Consider the following 12,589-nt stretch of genomic DNA (forward strand, 5'->3'; position numbering starts at 1 on the left):
AACACTCCTCCTAGGACACTTGCTGCTAGAGGTTTTGGCAAATATTTAAAGGGGCAGCTGGGGAGGAGGGTGAAGAGGATGGTGGGAGCAAACACTCCCTTCCCTCCCCTATCCCCTTCCCTGAGCTTTTCAGGGACTCTCAGCTCAGATGCCATGCTGTTGTGCAACCCGGAGACTGAAGGCTCTCCTGGTGGAGAGGAGGTCCCTGTGGGGGCAGGGAAACCGGCTAAGGCTAGAGAGCTGGGGACCAGCTCATGACCTCAGGGCAGGGCCAAGGTGGGAGGGAGCCCCCAGGCCAGGGACAGAACCTGGGGTGGAGTGTTGGAAGTAAAGTAGCAGGAAGATAAGGGAGTTGGGCCGAGAAGAGTAAGGGTAGGTATCTGACTTAGACACCTGTGAAAGTTCCAAGGTAAAGGCACTGTAGATACCCCTTGACCCGGCGAGTGGAGGAAAGCCCAAGAGAAAGGCTGCACCCACTCATGGATTTGACTTAGTATAACAAAGAAATAGAAGTGGCTTTGAGGAAGGAGGTAAAGAGATGGAAGGGAGAAGTAGAAGGTCCAGAAAGTGGATCACACTGGGGTGAGTAGCATTCTTAGGGCAAATTTAGGATCAAAGGCTATAAAAAGAGGAACACAGAGGAACAGGGTCAGAGGCAGCACCAAGCAGGTGAGATTCAAGAATGAGGAGATTGGGACCCGTGGGTCACCATACCCAGGCCCATGCAGAGCTGTTTGGGCACAAGAAAGAAGTGTCAGGTGTGGAATCTGCTATCAAAAGCCTTCAGCTTGATCTCTGAAAATGGTTCACCATTCAGTTGATGCAAAAAACCCCACAAAATCATTCAAATCCAGAAGTTCAAATCTTCACATTCATTTTAAGAACACTCATGAAGCTGCCCAGGTCACCAAGGCTATGTCTATCCCCAAAGCCATCAAGTATCTGAAGGATGTCCCTTTACAGAAGCAATGTGTGCCATTTCATCATCATCATGGTGGGGCCGATAGGTGGGCCCAGGCCAAACCGTGGGGCAGGGCATGGTGTCAGTGGCCTATAAAGAGTGCTGAATTTTTGCTGCATGGGCTTAAAGATGTAGAGTAATGCTAAACCTAAGGGTTTAGATGTAGATTCCCTGGTCATCGGGCACATTCAGGTGAACAAAGCCCCAAAACGAGCCACTAAATTTACAGAGCTTGTGGTCAGATTAACCCCTGCATAAGCCCTCCTTGCCATATCGAGATGATCCTTACTGAAACAGAGCAGATGGTTCCCAAACCAGAAGAGGAGGTTGCACAGATGAGAAAGATATCCCACAAGAAGCTGGAGAAACAGCAATGTATGGCCTGGGAATAAATTCAGCATGAAATGGATGCAAATAAAAGTAAAAGCGGGAAAAAAAAAAAGTAAAAGCAGGGGGAAAGGCCTTTAGCTTACAAACCAGCCCATAGCAGAGAATGAAAAACCACATATTGGTAGATAAAAACTTATAGCCAGAGGGGACAGAGTCTTCAGGATCAGGAAAAGAATGACTGAGGCAAGTCTGAGGTTAGGTAGCAGATGTGTGGGAGGAGGCCAGGCAGGTGGCATACTGGAAGTGAAAATGTGAGGCTCTTCAAGAAATGGCCATGATGAACCCCCACACTGATGCCAAAGCACCACCTGCCTTCAGCTGTGCCCCCTGGGCTTGCAGGCACTGCCTCCTCACTCCTCTCCCTGGAGCTCATCCCTAGACACAGGGAAAATTCTGTCGGGAAGTGTGCTGGACTCCACATTGGGTCAGACCCCTGGATGCCTGAGAGGTTCAACCTGGCAGAAGAACAGGGAAAGCCACAAAACTGCAGGGGCAGGTGCCAGCAAGAAAGGCGGCCAATGCCAGGAAGACACCTACGGAGAGAGGTGCAGATTGCCCAAGGGCAAATTTGCTCAGCGCACCCAGCTTTGCTCTCACCGAGGCCAAGAGGACTCATGTGCCAGGGCTGAGGGTCCTCAGGCGCTCTTGAGCAGGCTTATCAGGACCTCAGTTCTGGAGGGCCAGGAACAAACAGGTTTCAAAGTCAAGGGCTTGGCTGGCAGAAGGAGACTGGGTCCTTCACTTCTGTCCCCTCTCCCTACCGGCGTATATAAGATCCTAGGTCCCATTTGGGAGATGAGAGGGGAAGGCGCCTGCAGCAAGATGGATGTGGGCAGCAAGGAGGTCTTGATTGAGAGCCCGCCGGTGAGTATGACTGTGTGTGTGTATATGTCGGTGAGCTGGGCTTTGCCTCATCCAACCCCCCTCAGCCTGTTTCTTCATCCAACTTCATCTACTTAATTAACCTAGGACTGTGCTAAGTTAGGGCAGGGACACCAACCACTAAGTCCCTTGGGGAGATGGACATGGCAACCAATCATTCCAACATGAGGGGCAGAGAAGCACAACAGTGGTCAGTGCAAAGGGCTGCAGAGAGCACTGAGTAAGCAGCAGCGATGTGGGAAGTCACAGGAAGCTTCACAGAGAAAATGACATTTAAGCTGGCTCCAGAAGAATAGGTAGGAAGGAGCTCACTAGGTGGAGGAGGCAAGCACTGGCAGGAAGAAGGGGTAGCGTGTGTAAAGGCAGGGAGGTGTGAGAGAGCACAGATTATTTGGGGGAATAGAGAGGGATGGGAATGGCTGGGGTGCCAGGGGTCCAGAGGAAACAGCAAGAGACGAGTCTGGTGAGGCAGGCTCCCTTGGGTCTCTCCACGCTAGACTACACGTCTAAGCATTTCTGGTGGAATCCAGGCCACCTCCTCCAAGAAGCCTTCTCTGTTCTCAGCCCTCCTCTGCACATCCATAGCATTGGTGTCCAGCTGTGGGAGGGTGCCCAGCTTGTGCAGGGAGAGGAGGGACCATCCTCATGACCTCGTACCTGTTTCCCTGCCTGCCCCACCATGTCAGGACTACTCAGCAGCTCCCCGGGGCCGGTTCGGCATCCCCTGCTTCCCTTCGTCCCTCAAACGCCTTCTCATCATCGTAGTAGTGATAGTCCTTGTGGTCGTGGTGATTGTCGGCGCTCTGCTAATGGGCCTTCACATGAGCCAGAAACACACTGAGATGGTGAGCAGGCCTAGAATGGAGTGGGCTGTGGGTACAGAACCTGTGAAACAGAGGGGCTTGGGGTGGGCTTGGCAGATAGGGAAGTGTTTGATGGGAATGGAGAGGAGGAGGCAGGGGGTGCCTTGAGAAAGGACAGAAGCAGGAACCAGGTAGCAACCGGGGCTTGGGCTTTTCCACCAGGCTTGTGGCTGGCATGGCCACCTGTTCCTTGCAGCATCCTGTCCCACCCAGCCTGTCTGAGCTCTCAGGGAAGAGGGGATTGCACTTTAGTAAAGAGGGCTGAGGGTGGAGGTAGGCACCAAAGGGATGTGTGGGGAAAGAGAAATACCAGGCCACCACTCTATGACTTCCCCCAGGTCCTAGAGATGAGCATGGGGGGGGCAGAAGCCCAGCAGCGCCTGGCCCTGCAGGAGCGTGTGGGCACCACTGCCACCTTCTCCATTGGCTCCACTGGCATCGTAGTGTATGACTACCAGCGGGTGGGTACACCTGGACCTCTCAACCCTGGGGATGGGGGCCAATGACAAGCCTTTGCCGGACCCACCGAGCTGTGTCACTTCATGCACACCCATCTCTCCCCGGCTCCTAGTCCCTTTGCCTCCCCAGGCTGAGCCCCAGATTCCAATATGACTCTCCCGGGTGCCTAGCCCAGAGGAAGATGGCCCAGGCTCAGGGTTAGGGAGTGAGCAAGACGGGTCCTTCCTGAATGAACTCTGGGGTTCGTGTACTCAGCTCCTGATTGCCTATAAGCCAGCCCCGGGAACCTGTTGCTACATCATGAAGATGGCTCCAGAGAACATCCCAAGTCTTGAGGCTCTCACTAGAAAGTTTCAGGACTTCCAGGTAGGTGTGTGAGTGAGAAGAGGTGGGTCGTCCCCTTCCCAGGGCTGCTGGGAGGAGCATCTGAGGAGGACAGCAATTTGTCACCTGTAAAGCGCTGCTCCCTGTGGGCTGCCAGGTGAGTGCCCTCTCTAGACTCACCTGTACCACCCCTTCCCTACCTGTGCCAACCTGCTGGCCTCAGCTGAACCTCACCACCTGGGGGCTTCTGACTCCAGCACAGCCCCTCTTTACTGGTGAAGAAAGCAAGGCTTTTATAAGGCCCAGAGAGATGGCCTGACACGCCCAAGGTCCCACCGTAAGGACCACAGGTGAGACAGAAACTCCGTTCCCAGGCTCCAAATCAGGTGCTCTTTCTAGGTCAAGCCAGCGGTGTCTACCTCTAAGCTGGGACAGGAGGAGGGCCATGATGCTGGCTCAGCATCCCCTGGGGATCCCCTGGACTTCCTGGGCACCACAGTGAGCACCCTGTGTGGTGAGGTGCCCCTCTTCTACATCTAGGACCCCTCAGGTGAGCAGGTGTGACCTCCAGGCACCGAGCAGCAGTGGCCCGCGCAGGACCGCCCCACTTTGCCATGTCAGCTGACCCGGAGCTGGGGAACCCACTAAGCCAGATCATCCTGGGAGCTCTGGGGAGGGAAGGGTCATACACTTCCCTGTCCCCCAGCCCCTCCCCCTCCCCCGATACACTGTGTTTCTTTGCTCCTCAGGACCCACGGAAGCCCCAGGTGAGGAGGGAAGATCCACGCTCAAAGGGTCTTTTGCAGAGACGCAGGAGGCTGCTCCTGCCCACACCACAGGGACCAGCGCTGGCGAAGTGGGAGCTGTGGGGAGAGGTGGGAGCGGGCAGGAGCTGCGGCTCCTGGGCACACGGGGCTCCGACCACGAGAGAATAAAGCAACCTGATTGAAAAATACAGGGTGCGGCTCTTCCATCCTCCAAGCCCTCGCCCTCGTCCCGCCCTCGGTGGGGCCGGCGCGGGGAGGGTGGGGCCCGGGGTGGGGGCGCGCAGGGGCTTCCCCTGCCCCCTCCGCCCAGGCTTGCTGGGGGACCGGGGGCCGCGGCCGGGGCACCGGGCAATCCGCGGGCTTGAGGCGCCCTCCAGTGGTGTCTCCCGGGGGAGGAGGAGAGACAGAGACGGCCAGAGACCGCAAGAGAGCGAGAGAGACGAGGCCGGCGAGGGCAGAGACCGAGAGACGCGGGCGGAGACGCGCGGGCCGAGACCCGGGGGGCGCGGCGGGCGGCAGCGGCGCGGCGACCCCACAGCGCGTCCCGCCGCCGGGAGGGCCGGGCCCGGCGCCCGCGCACAGGCCGCCGCTAGAGGGCCCCTCGCGGGAGCGGCCGTCGGCCCGGCACCCCGGGGCCCCGCGCCCCCTCCCCGGCCCCGCGGCCCGCGCCCGGGGAGCGCCCGCGCCCCCTCCCCGCCGTCCGCGCCGTCCCCGCCCCCGGCTGGCGCGCAGCCCGGCCCGGCCGAGCGCCGTCCCGGACCCGAGGGGGCCGAGCTCCGGGCGAAAACCCGCCCTCCAGCGAGCTCATTTCCCTAAAAGGGGGGGGGAGCGGGAGGGAGGAGAGAAGGGAAGAGGAAAAGACGGGAAGGGAGCGGAGAAGGCTGGAGGCGCGGGCACAGAGGCCGGGGAGCCGGGCCGGAGAGGGGGCGGGAGACAGGAAGGGGGGGGGCGAGGACCGGGACGCGCACGGGGGGGCCGCGGGAGGGAGCGCGCGGGCGAGCGCAGGGGAGCGCCCTCCCTCGCCGCCAGTCCTCCGCTTCCCCTCTCGCCGGCTCCCGCGCCCGGGCGCGACCCGCCGCCGCCACCGCGCCCGCCGCCGCCGCGCCCTCCAGCATGCCCGGCGTGGCCCGCCTGCCGCTGCCGCTGCTGCTCTGGCTGCTGCTGCTCCCGCGCCCCGGCCGGCCGCTCGACTTGGCCGACTACACCTATGACCTGGGGGAGGAGGACGACTCGGAGCCCGTCAACTACAAAGACCCCTGCAAGGCGGGTAGGCGCCCCCCACCCCGCGGGCCGGCCGGGGCGCGGGGGCGCGGGGGCCGGGGCGCGGGGGCCGGGGCGCGGGCGGGCGCCGCGGGGAGGCGCGGGGAGGCGCGGGCTGCTTAGGGTTCGCGCTTGGGGGAGGACGGTCCAGTGTGGGAAGCCGGGAGCTGCCTGGTTGGCAATGCAGTGGGGAACAAAAGAAAGAGGGAGAGAGGGAGGGGGGAGTTTGGGGGACTTTAGGACTGAAGTTTCGCTGCTATTCGTGGAAGCTGCTGCCACTGCCTTCTCTTCCGAGAGGGCTCCTGGGGAAGGTTCCTTGGGTCCAGGCTTTTCCTCCTGCAGGAAACTTTTCTGGCCAGACTCCCGTGTGTGTGTGTGTGTGTGTGTGTGTGTGTGTGTTCGCGCGCGCGCGTGCCCGCGCCTGACTTTTCCCTTCTCCCCCATCGTGGGCTCCAGGACGTTGGTGTTTTCCAGCCTGTCTGGGCTGCACCCAGGCTGCACATCTGTCTGCCACGGGGTGCGGGAGGCCTGGGGCTCCCAGGGGCGAGTCTCCAGAGGCCCCCACCCAGCCCAAGTGAAACAAGAAAGTTTTCCAAGGAATCCTCTGATGTCATGCTCCCTGGGTATCCCATGGTTCTCCCCACCCCCACCACCCTCACCGAACAGCAATCTTCTGGCACAGAGGAGACAGCTGTCAAAGTTGGAGAAGCCAGCCAGGGAGGGGGGTTACCTCTGCCCTAATGCGCCAGAGGTACCTACCAAGGCCAAGTTGCGGTGGAAAGGGGGAAAACAGAGAATTCAAATACTGTGTATCAGCTCTCTTAGTCCACAGACATTGGAGGCTAATTAGCTGAGCTCAGGGCCCCCGGAGTGTGTGTTTGTGTGTGTTCTTTGTCCATGAAGACCCAATATAACCCTTTCACTCCCACTGGGCCCAGAGGGGTCTTGCCCCTGGAGTGACCAGATGGCCAGGCACTCAGGCCATTTGCCTAATCAGATGACCCTGAACAGGCTGCCTGGGACAAGAGAACACACAGGGCATAAGGTGTCAGAACCTTTCCTCAACTTCCTGCCTCTGATTTCAGCCTGTCTCCAAATAGCTGGGGCCAGGGGTAGTGACCCAGTCCCTAGAGTTCTAGGAATGCCTGTATGTGGCAAAAGGGGTGGGGTCACTGTGGTCCTGACCTTGGGCTCCCCCACTCTTTTGGGTGGATGGATCACAGCCAGCTCCAAAATAGGGAGACCCTTCTTCCAGTGGGAGGAGGAAAAGCCAGATCTCTCAGCCCTTCTCCACCCTTGCTGGGCTGTGGATAAAGCAGACGTTAGCCATCATCTTTCTCCCTGGGCTTGGGGTGGGCATGAGGCTAAGCGGATGGAGCTTGGGCTTTGGAGGCACGCAGACCTAAGCTGTCAATCCTAGACCTACAACTCATTAGCTCTACTGCCTGAGGAATGTTAATTATCATCTCTGAACTTTGCTTTTCTTACCTGTAAAATGGAACTGATAATATGTCTCTCTGTAGAGTTGGTGGTGAGGATTAAATATGAGAACATACGTGAAACACTTACTAGAGATGAATGCAAAGTAAGCGCTTAGTAAGTGTTTGCTCTCTTGCCTGTTTGCTTTCTGTGCCTCACACACTCCATTTTTTTCTGAGGGAATGGGCTTGGTTTTCAGGAAAAGGGAGTGTCTCCCTGTCCCTGTCCTTGGGACACTTATTCATTCAGCTGATCTAGATGTACGGAATGCTAACAGTATGTGCCAGGCCCTGGGCTTGATGTTATGGGGGATACAGAAGAAGATGGCCCCTGCCCTCAAAGAGCTTCCAGTCCAGGAGGGGTACAAGACACGTGGGGATGTAACCGACTGTGTCAACCAAGATGCATTCTGTGCCACCTTGGAGGGAAAGGACTTAAAGGCTCCCGGAGCCTCCGGCCCCTCTGCAGTCCTAGTGGTGGTTGGTGGCAGAGAACCAGTGATCACAGCAGGCTGGGAAGGTTTGGGGGTTCCTCATGGCAGAGGGAAGGCCCGGAAGAATGGGAAGGAAATCAATCTGATGTGTTTCACCACTGGATGGATTTGGAGTGATTTTTGGAGGAGGCAGCAGGAGGCTGAGGGCTCGATCCCCAGTCTCAGATTTCATGCTAGGGTGGGGCTGGCTGAGTTGGAACTTCAAACACAGGCTCTGGAGAAAGCTCTGCACCGGGGTGAAGTGAGGCTGGTGGGGAGCTGGGCCAGGCCAGGGGGTGGGCCGAGAGGGCCCCAGAGCCTGACAAGGCCAAGACTCAGGGTCAGATCAGGCCTCCCTCCTGGGTGTGACTGGTGCCCCCAGGCCTACTTCTGCCCTGACTCCCTGAGACCCCACATCAACATCCTCAAGCCTCAAGTCCCCAGGTTCTTTTTTCTGTGTTGTTGTGTCCTCTCACCTCCTCTGAGCACTGACATCCATATGCTAGACGTGATGGTGCCTGCCTTTACCTCCTTTGGATGCACCTGATATACCTGCTTACCCCTGCTCCCTTGACCTTTTCCAGCTCTCTCCTCTTCTCCTTGCACACAGAGGACCAAGAATGTAAGCTCCTGTTGACTCCTCTGGCTCACCTTTCAGGATAACCAGGCTCCTAAATTTGAGATTATCTCCTGTAGTTACTGTCAGAGTTAGGGCAAAATTGAGGGCAGTAAGGCAAAATTAAGACCCTTGGTACTCTGGAGAGTTTCCTGGATCTTCTGGGCAACACTAGAACAATAGGCGGGAAGCAAGAGTTGGTTTATGTGTGTGCTGGGGGCTGGTTCCACCAAGCTTGCACTCTGGTGTGCACACTCTCACGTGCACATGCAAGCTCTTACTCTCCACCACCCCCTCTCCTCCTCTCCCCCTTGCCCAGGGAGATTGCGAGTCAGCCCTGATTTCTTGTATGTTTGGATGCCAAACCATCAAGGAAGGCCTTCCCTGAGATTCTCAGCTTTCTGTGGCTGCCCCACAACACTTGGCAGTGACCTTCAGGGCTCTGGGAGAGACCCAATTGCTCCCATAGGCAGAGAAGCACATGGGGACTGCCCTTGAATCAATGAAGATCTTACTTTGGCCTCAGCTGACAGCTCTGAGGTTTGCTTTAAGGCATGAGGTGGGGTAGGAGCTTACCGACTCTCATTACTGTCCCCATCCCAGGGGCCTTGTGGCCCGGGTTTGGACCTCAGGGGGCCTCAGCCATAAGGTCTGGAGATTGAGAAGCAATCCCTTTTACTGGACCACATTCCCCCTCCAGACACTCTAAATGAGTCACCCACCCACCTATGCCCCTGCTCCCTGAGTCACCTTCTCTTTTAGGTGCCCTAAGGGAGGTGGAAAAGACTTAGAATCTCCCTGGGCTCCAGATACAGGGGGACCAATGGGACTATCCAGAAAGAAGGAACTCTCAGGAATTTTAGTTTCTCCAGAGATCTTGGGAGAAGACATTGGGGGAGGATGAGGAGGGAGTAGAATGTGTCACTCGGGCCACTAAGGGCCTCTTAAGGATATCCAGGAGAGTCAGCTAATCTGTCTGTCTGTCTCTCTCTCTCTCTCTCCACCCTCCATTCATTTCTAAGCATGCCCTTCTTTGGAGGGTATGGTGTGTGAAATGTGTACATGCAATTATTTGTGTGTTTGAAAGCACTAGGGCTACAAAGAAGTAGTCAAGAGAGCGTTTGGGCACATTTGTGGGTGTACCCCTGCTTTACGGGTAAGTGCATCCACCTGTGCACACAGGTACTCCTGAGTATATGCAAGGGTGTGCACAAGTACACACCTGTGTAGAAACGTACAGCTGTGATTAAACACAGGTATATGTTTGTGGGAGCTTAAGCGTGTTCTCCCCCAGCTAGAAGCTTGCATTTGTGTGATGGGGCATGTGTATGTCCTGTACACACGGCATTGGGGTTCCATCACACCAGTGAGCCCCTTTCCTGCTCCCCAGAAGGGGATGCCTGGCCATGCACCAGGGGAGGTGACTCCAGAGTGAAGAGGCCTACCTGGAGGATGGGAACATGGCATCCACTTTGCTCTTTTCTTTCCTCTCCTGCTCCCAGCCTGGCTATGGAGTGGCCATGAGGGCTCCTGGCTGGTTTACAGCCAGAAAACAAAACAAACTTTTGATCCTGTGTGGAAAACAACTACCCTGACCCTGACCCCAGGGCTTCCTTCCGGGTAATGGGGCGGGGTGAGGGGGGGTGTCCTGGACTCTCCAGCATCCAGATTCCCTAGCTTCCACATGAGAGAATCCCAAATGGGCAGGGCCTCCAGCCTCAGCTCCTGGCCAGAAGGCTCTCCTGCTCCCTGCACACACAACCCCCCTCCCCCCGCCCCCGCCCGTGTCTCCCCAACCCCCACTCTGTTCCCACACATTCTTCAGCCATGACATCCCCACCACAGGACGCCCTCTCGGCAGAAGAGCTCTGTGGCCAGCCTAGGGCCTGTCCTGCCTTCCGCTTGCCCTGTTCCCCCCCTACCCCCCCACACTGCCCTGGTCTCCCAAGCCGGCACAGTTCTGTGGCCTCTGTACTTGGAATTCGAGGTTCAGCTTCTGAGCACTCTGGGGCTTCACTCAGCCAGGAGGCCAATGTCGGTGAACCGATATGCCCTTGGAAAGTAGAGAGCTGATCTTGAGCTTACAGGGCTGTTACTGGGGTAGTATTAACAGTGGCCATTTAGTGGGTGCTTACTGTGCTCCAGGCTGGGTGCTGGGTGCTTTATTTACAGGCCTTATTTCAGGCAGTCATCCTGGGAGACAGATGCTATTGTTAGCTCCTTTTTATGTAGGAGAAGATTGAAGTTTGAAGAGTTGATATGACTTGTCAGCTAATAGTAGCCAAGCTAGGATTCAAAGCCAGGCCTGTCTGCCTGCAAAGATTTTGCTTTTTGCTGCAATGCCCAAAGATGAGTCTAAATGTCCAGCCGCATATGTATATGATGGTGTCCATGGGTGTGGGCACATGAGCCTGGAGGTGCCAGGGTCTGTGCAAAGGTGTAAAGTATGGGAAGGTGTGAGGGTATTCATGTGGCATGTGTGTGCCTCTATGAATGCTAGCGTGGAGGAGCCAAACACTGCCTTCTTGGAGTGTACCTCTCACCCCGTGACATTTATGTCATTTATGTGTCATCTAAGAAACATCTTCTGGTTATGTCCAATCAGTTGCTAAGGCCAAGGCCAAGGCCACCAATGGTGATGGTTTACGGAAAAGAATCTGTCTCATGTGGTGGAAGACATTCTGGGCCACTTGACATTCTGGTGACCTTGGGCAAGTCATTTCCCTTCTTAGGCCCATGTTTTCTGATCTCTAAAGTCAGGAAAGTGGACTGGAATCTAGCCACTCTCGAACTCTCTCTTGAAGGGTTTGTAATTGCACACTCCTAGGCAAGTGCACATGTGGCATATGACTTAACAAGCATGCCCTTAGTGGGCCAGGATTAAATGAATTTGTTAATATGAAAACATTCTGTCAACTGGGAAGGACCACATGGATTTCAACATTTACATAAGGTGTCATTATTGCTACCATTACTGCTTAATGGGTTTGGAGCTTGCAGTTTGCCTGTGGGTGTTGGAGCTTGTGCATGTGTGTTTTTTAGAACTGCCTGTGACTGTATTTGTGTGTGTGTGTGTGTGTGTGTGTGTGTGTGTGTGTGTGTCTGCGTGTCTGTTTTTGTGGATAACTATTTACAAAATGGGTTCTACAGCGGTAATGCACTTGAGTACATTGGGTGCCAGACTGGGAATCAGGAGGCCTGAGTTACAATTCCAGCCTCTCTAACGACTAGCAATGTGGGAGACCATTTCCCTTCCAGGCCTTAGTTCCCATATCTGTAAAATGGAATTTGGCCTGGATAACTAGAGGGACCCCCATGTTCTGTCAATCCGGGTCTATGTTGCATCAGAGTATGTGTCTATGGGCATGTGTCTGCAGGGCCAAAGAATATCGATGGAATACTTCACCCAGACAAACATTCTGGAGTGCCTTCCACCTGCCAGGGCGATGCAGGCACTGCTTGGGTGAGGGGGGTATCTCTGTGACTCAAACAGAGTCTGTGTTTGAGGGCATGGCTGTGGATGTCACCATGTGTCTGTTTCTGTATGATAAAGTATGTGTGTGTCTGTGTGTGTCCACCCAACAGGCCATCTGGGGAGGAGAAACCTGTGTGCAAGGCGTCAAGGTTAAAACAATTTGTGTAATGCTGCCGCCAGGCCTGTGTAGCATTTGGGATGAGAAGCAGATGTTGCCATGGGTGGAGCTTCAGGGAAGCTTCGGAGCTCCACCTCCATCCAACTCAGCCTCCCGCCTCCCCCAGCCCAGCCAGCATGAAGCTGCTCTGAGCTCCTTCTAGAGTGTTCACTCTGGAGAGCTGACTCTACAAAAGCTTGCTCCCAACAGGCAGGCAGATTGTTTAGCCCTTCTTCCCCAAAAACATCTCTCCCCAGGCCCAGAAATCAAAATGGCCTGTTCAGGGGGCTTTTCCCTGCCCCAGGCCTTTCTTCCTCCAGAGAGGGGACCCTGAGTCTCAGAATAGAGGTCACTTGAGTCCGGTTCAACTTCTTCCTCTAGCTGGGCAGCTCCTGTTACATCCTGGTTTCCCCAATATGCCTATCTGCTCCAGTTTTTATTCACATCCTCCCCTCGATCTAATTGAAATGGCATTTGTTGAGTG

General features: G+C 56.0%; 2 protein-coding genes across 3 annotated transcripts in view; both read left to right on the forward strand.

Moving 5' to 3' along the window:
* Positions 1–2,039: 2,039 nt before the first annotated feature.
* SFTPC (surfactant protein C) lies at positions 2,040–4,832 on the forward strand. Its single transcript, XM_026007790.2, has 6 exons — positions 2,040–2,215; positions 2,920–3,078; positions 3,435–3,557; positions 3,811–3,921; positions 4,279–4,429; positions 4,629–4,832. The coding sequence occupies exons 1-5, from the start codon at positions 2,147–2,149 to the stop codon at positions 4,417–4,419; spliced, it is 603 nt and encodes a 200-aa protein (XP_025863575.2). The 5' UTR covers positions 2,040–2,146; the 3' UTR covers positions 4,420–4,429; positions 4,629–4,832.
* Positions 4,833–5,600: 768 nt separating this feature from the next.
* Positions 5,601–12,589, forward strand: part of BMP1 (bone morphogenetic protein 1) — a 43,735-nt gene continuing 36,746 nt past the window's right edge. For both annotated transcript variants that reach the window (XR_011994155.1, XM_072719452.1), the window contains exon 1: positions 5,601–5,913. Coding sequence is in view for 1 of the 2 variants with exons in the window: in XM_072719452.1 (XP_072575553.1) it covers positions 5,760–5,913 (154 nt within the window). In the remaining variant the exon portion in view is untranslated. The remainder of the gene's footprint in view (positions 5,914–12,589) is intronic.

The sequence above is a fragment of the Vulpes vulpes genome, chromosome 9, assembly GCF_048418805.1.
Source record: "Vulpes vulpes isolate BD-2025 chromosome 9, VulVul3, whole genome shotgun sequence".
NCBI lineage: Eukaryota > Metazoa > Chordata > Mammalia > Carnivora > Canidae > Vulpes > Vulpes vulpes.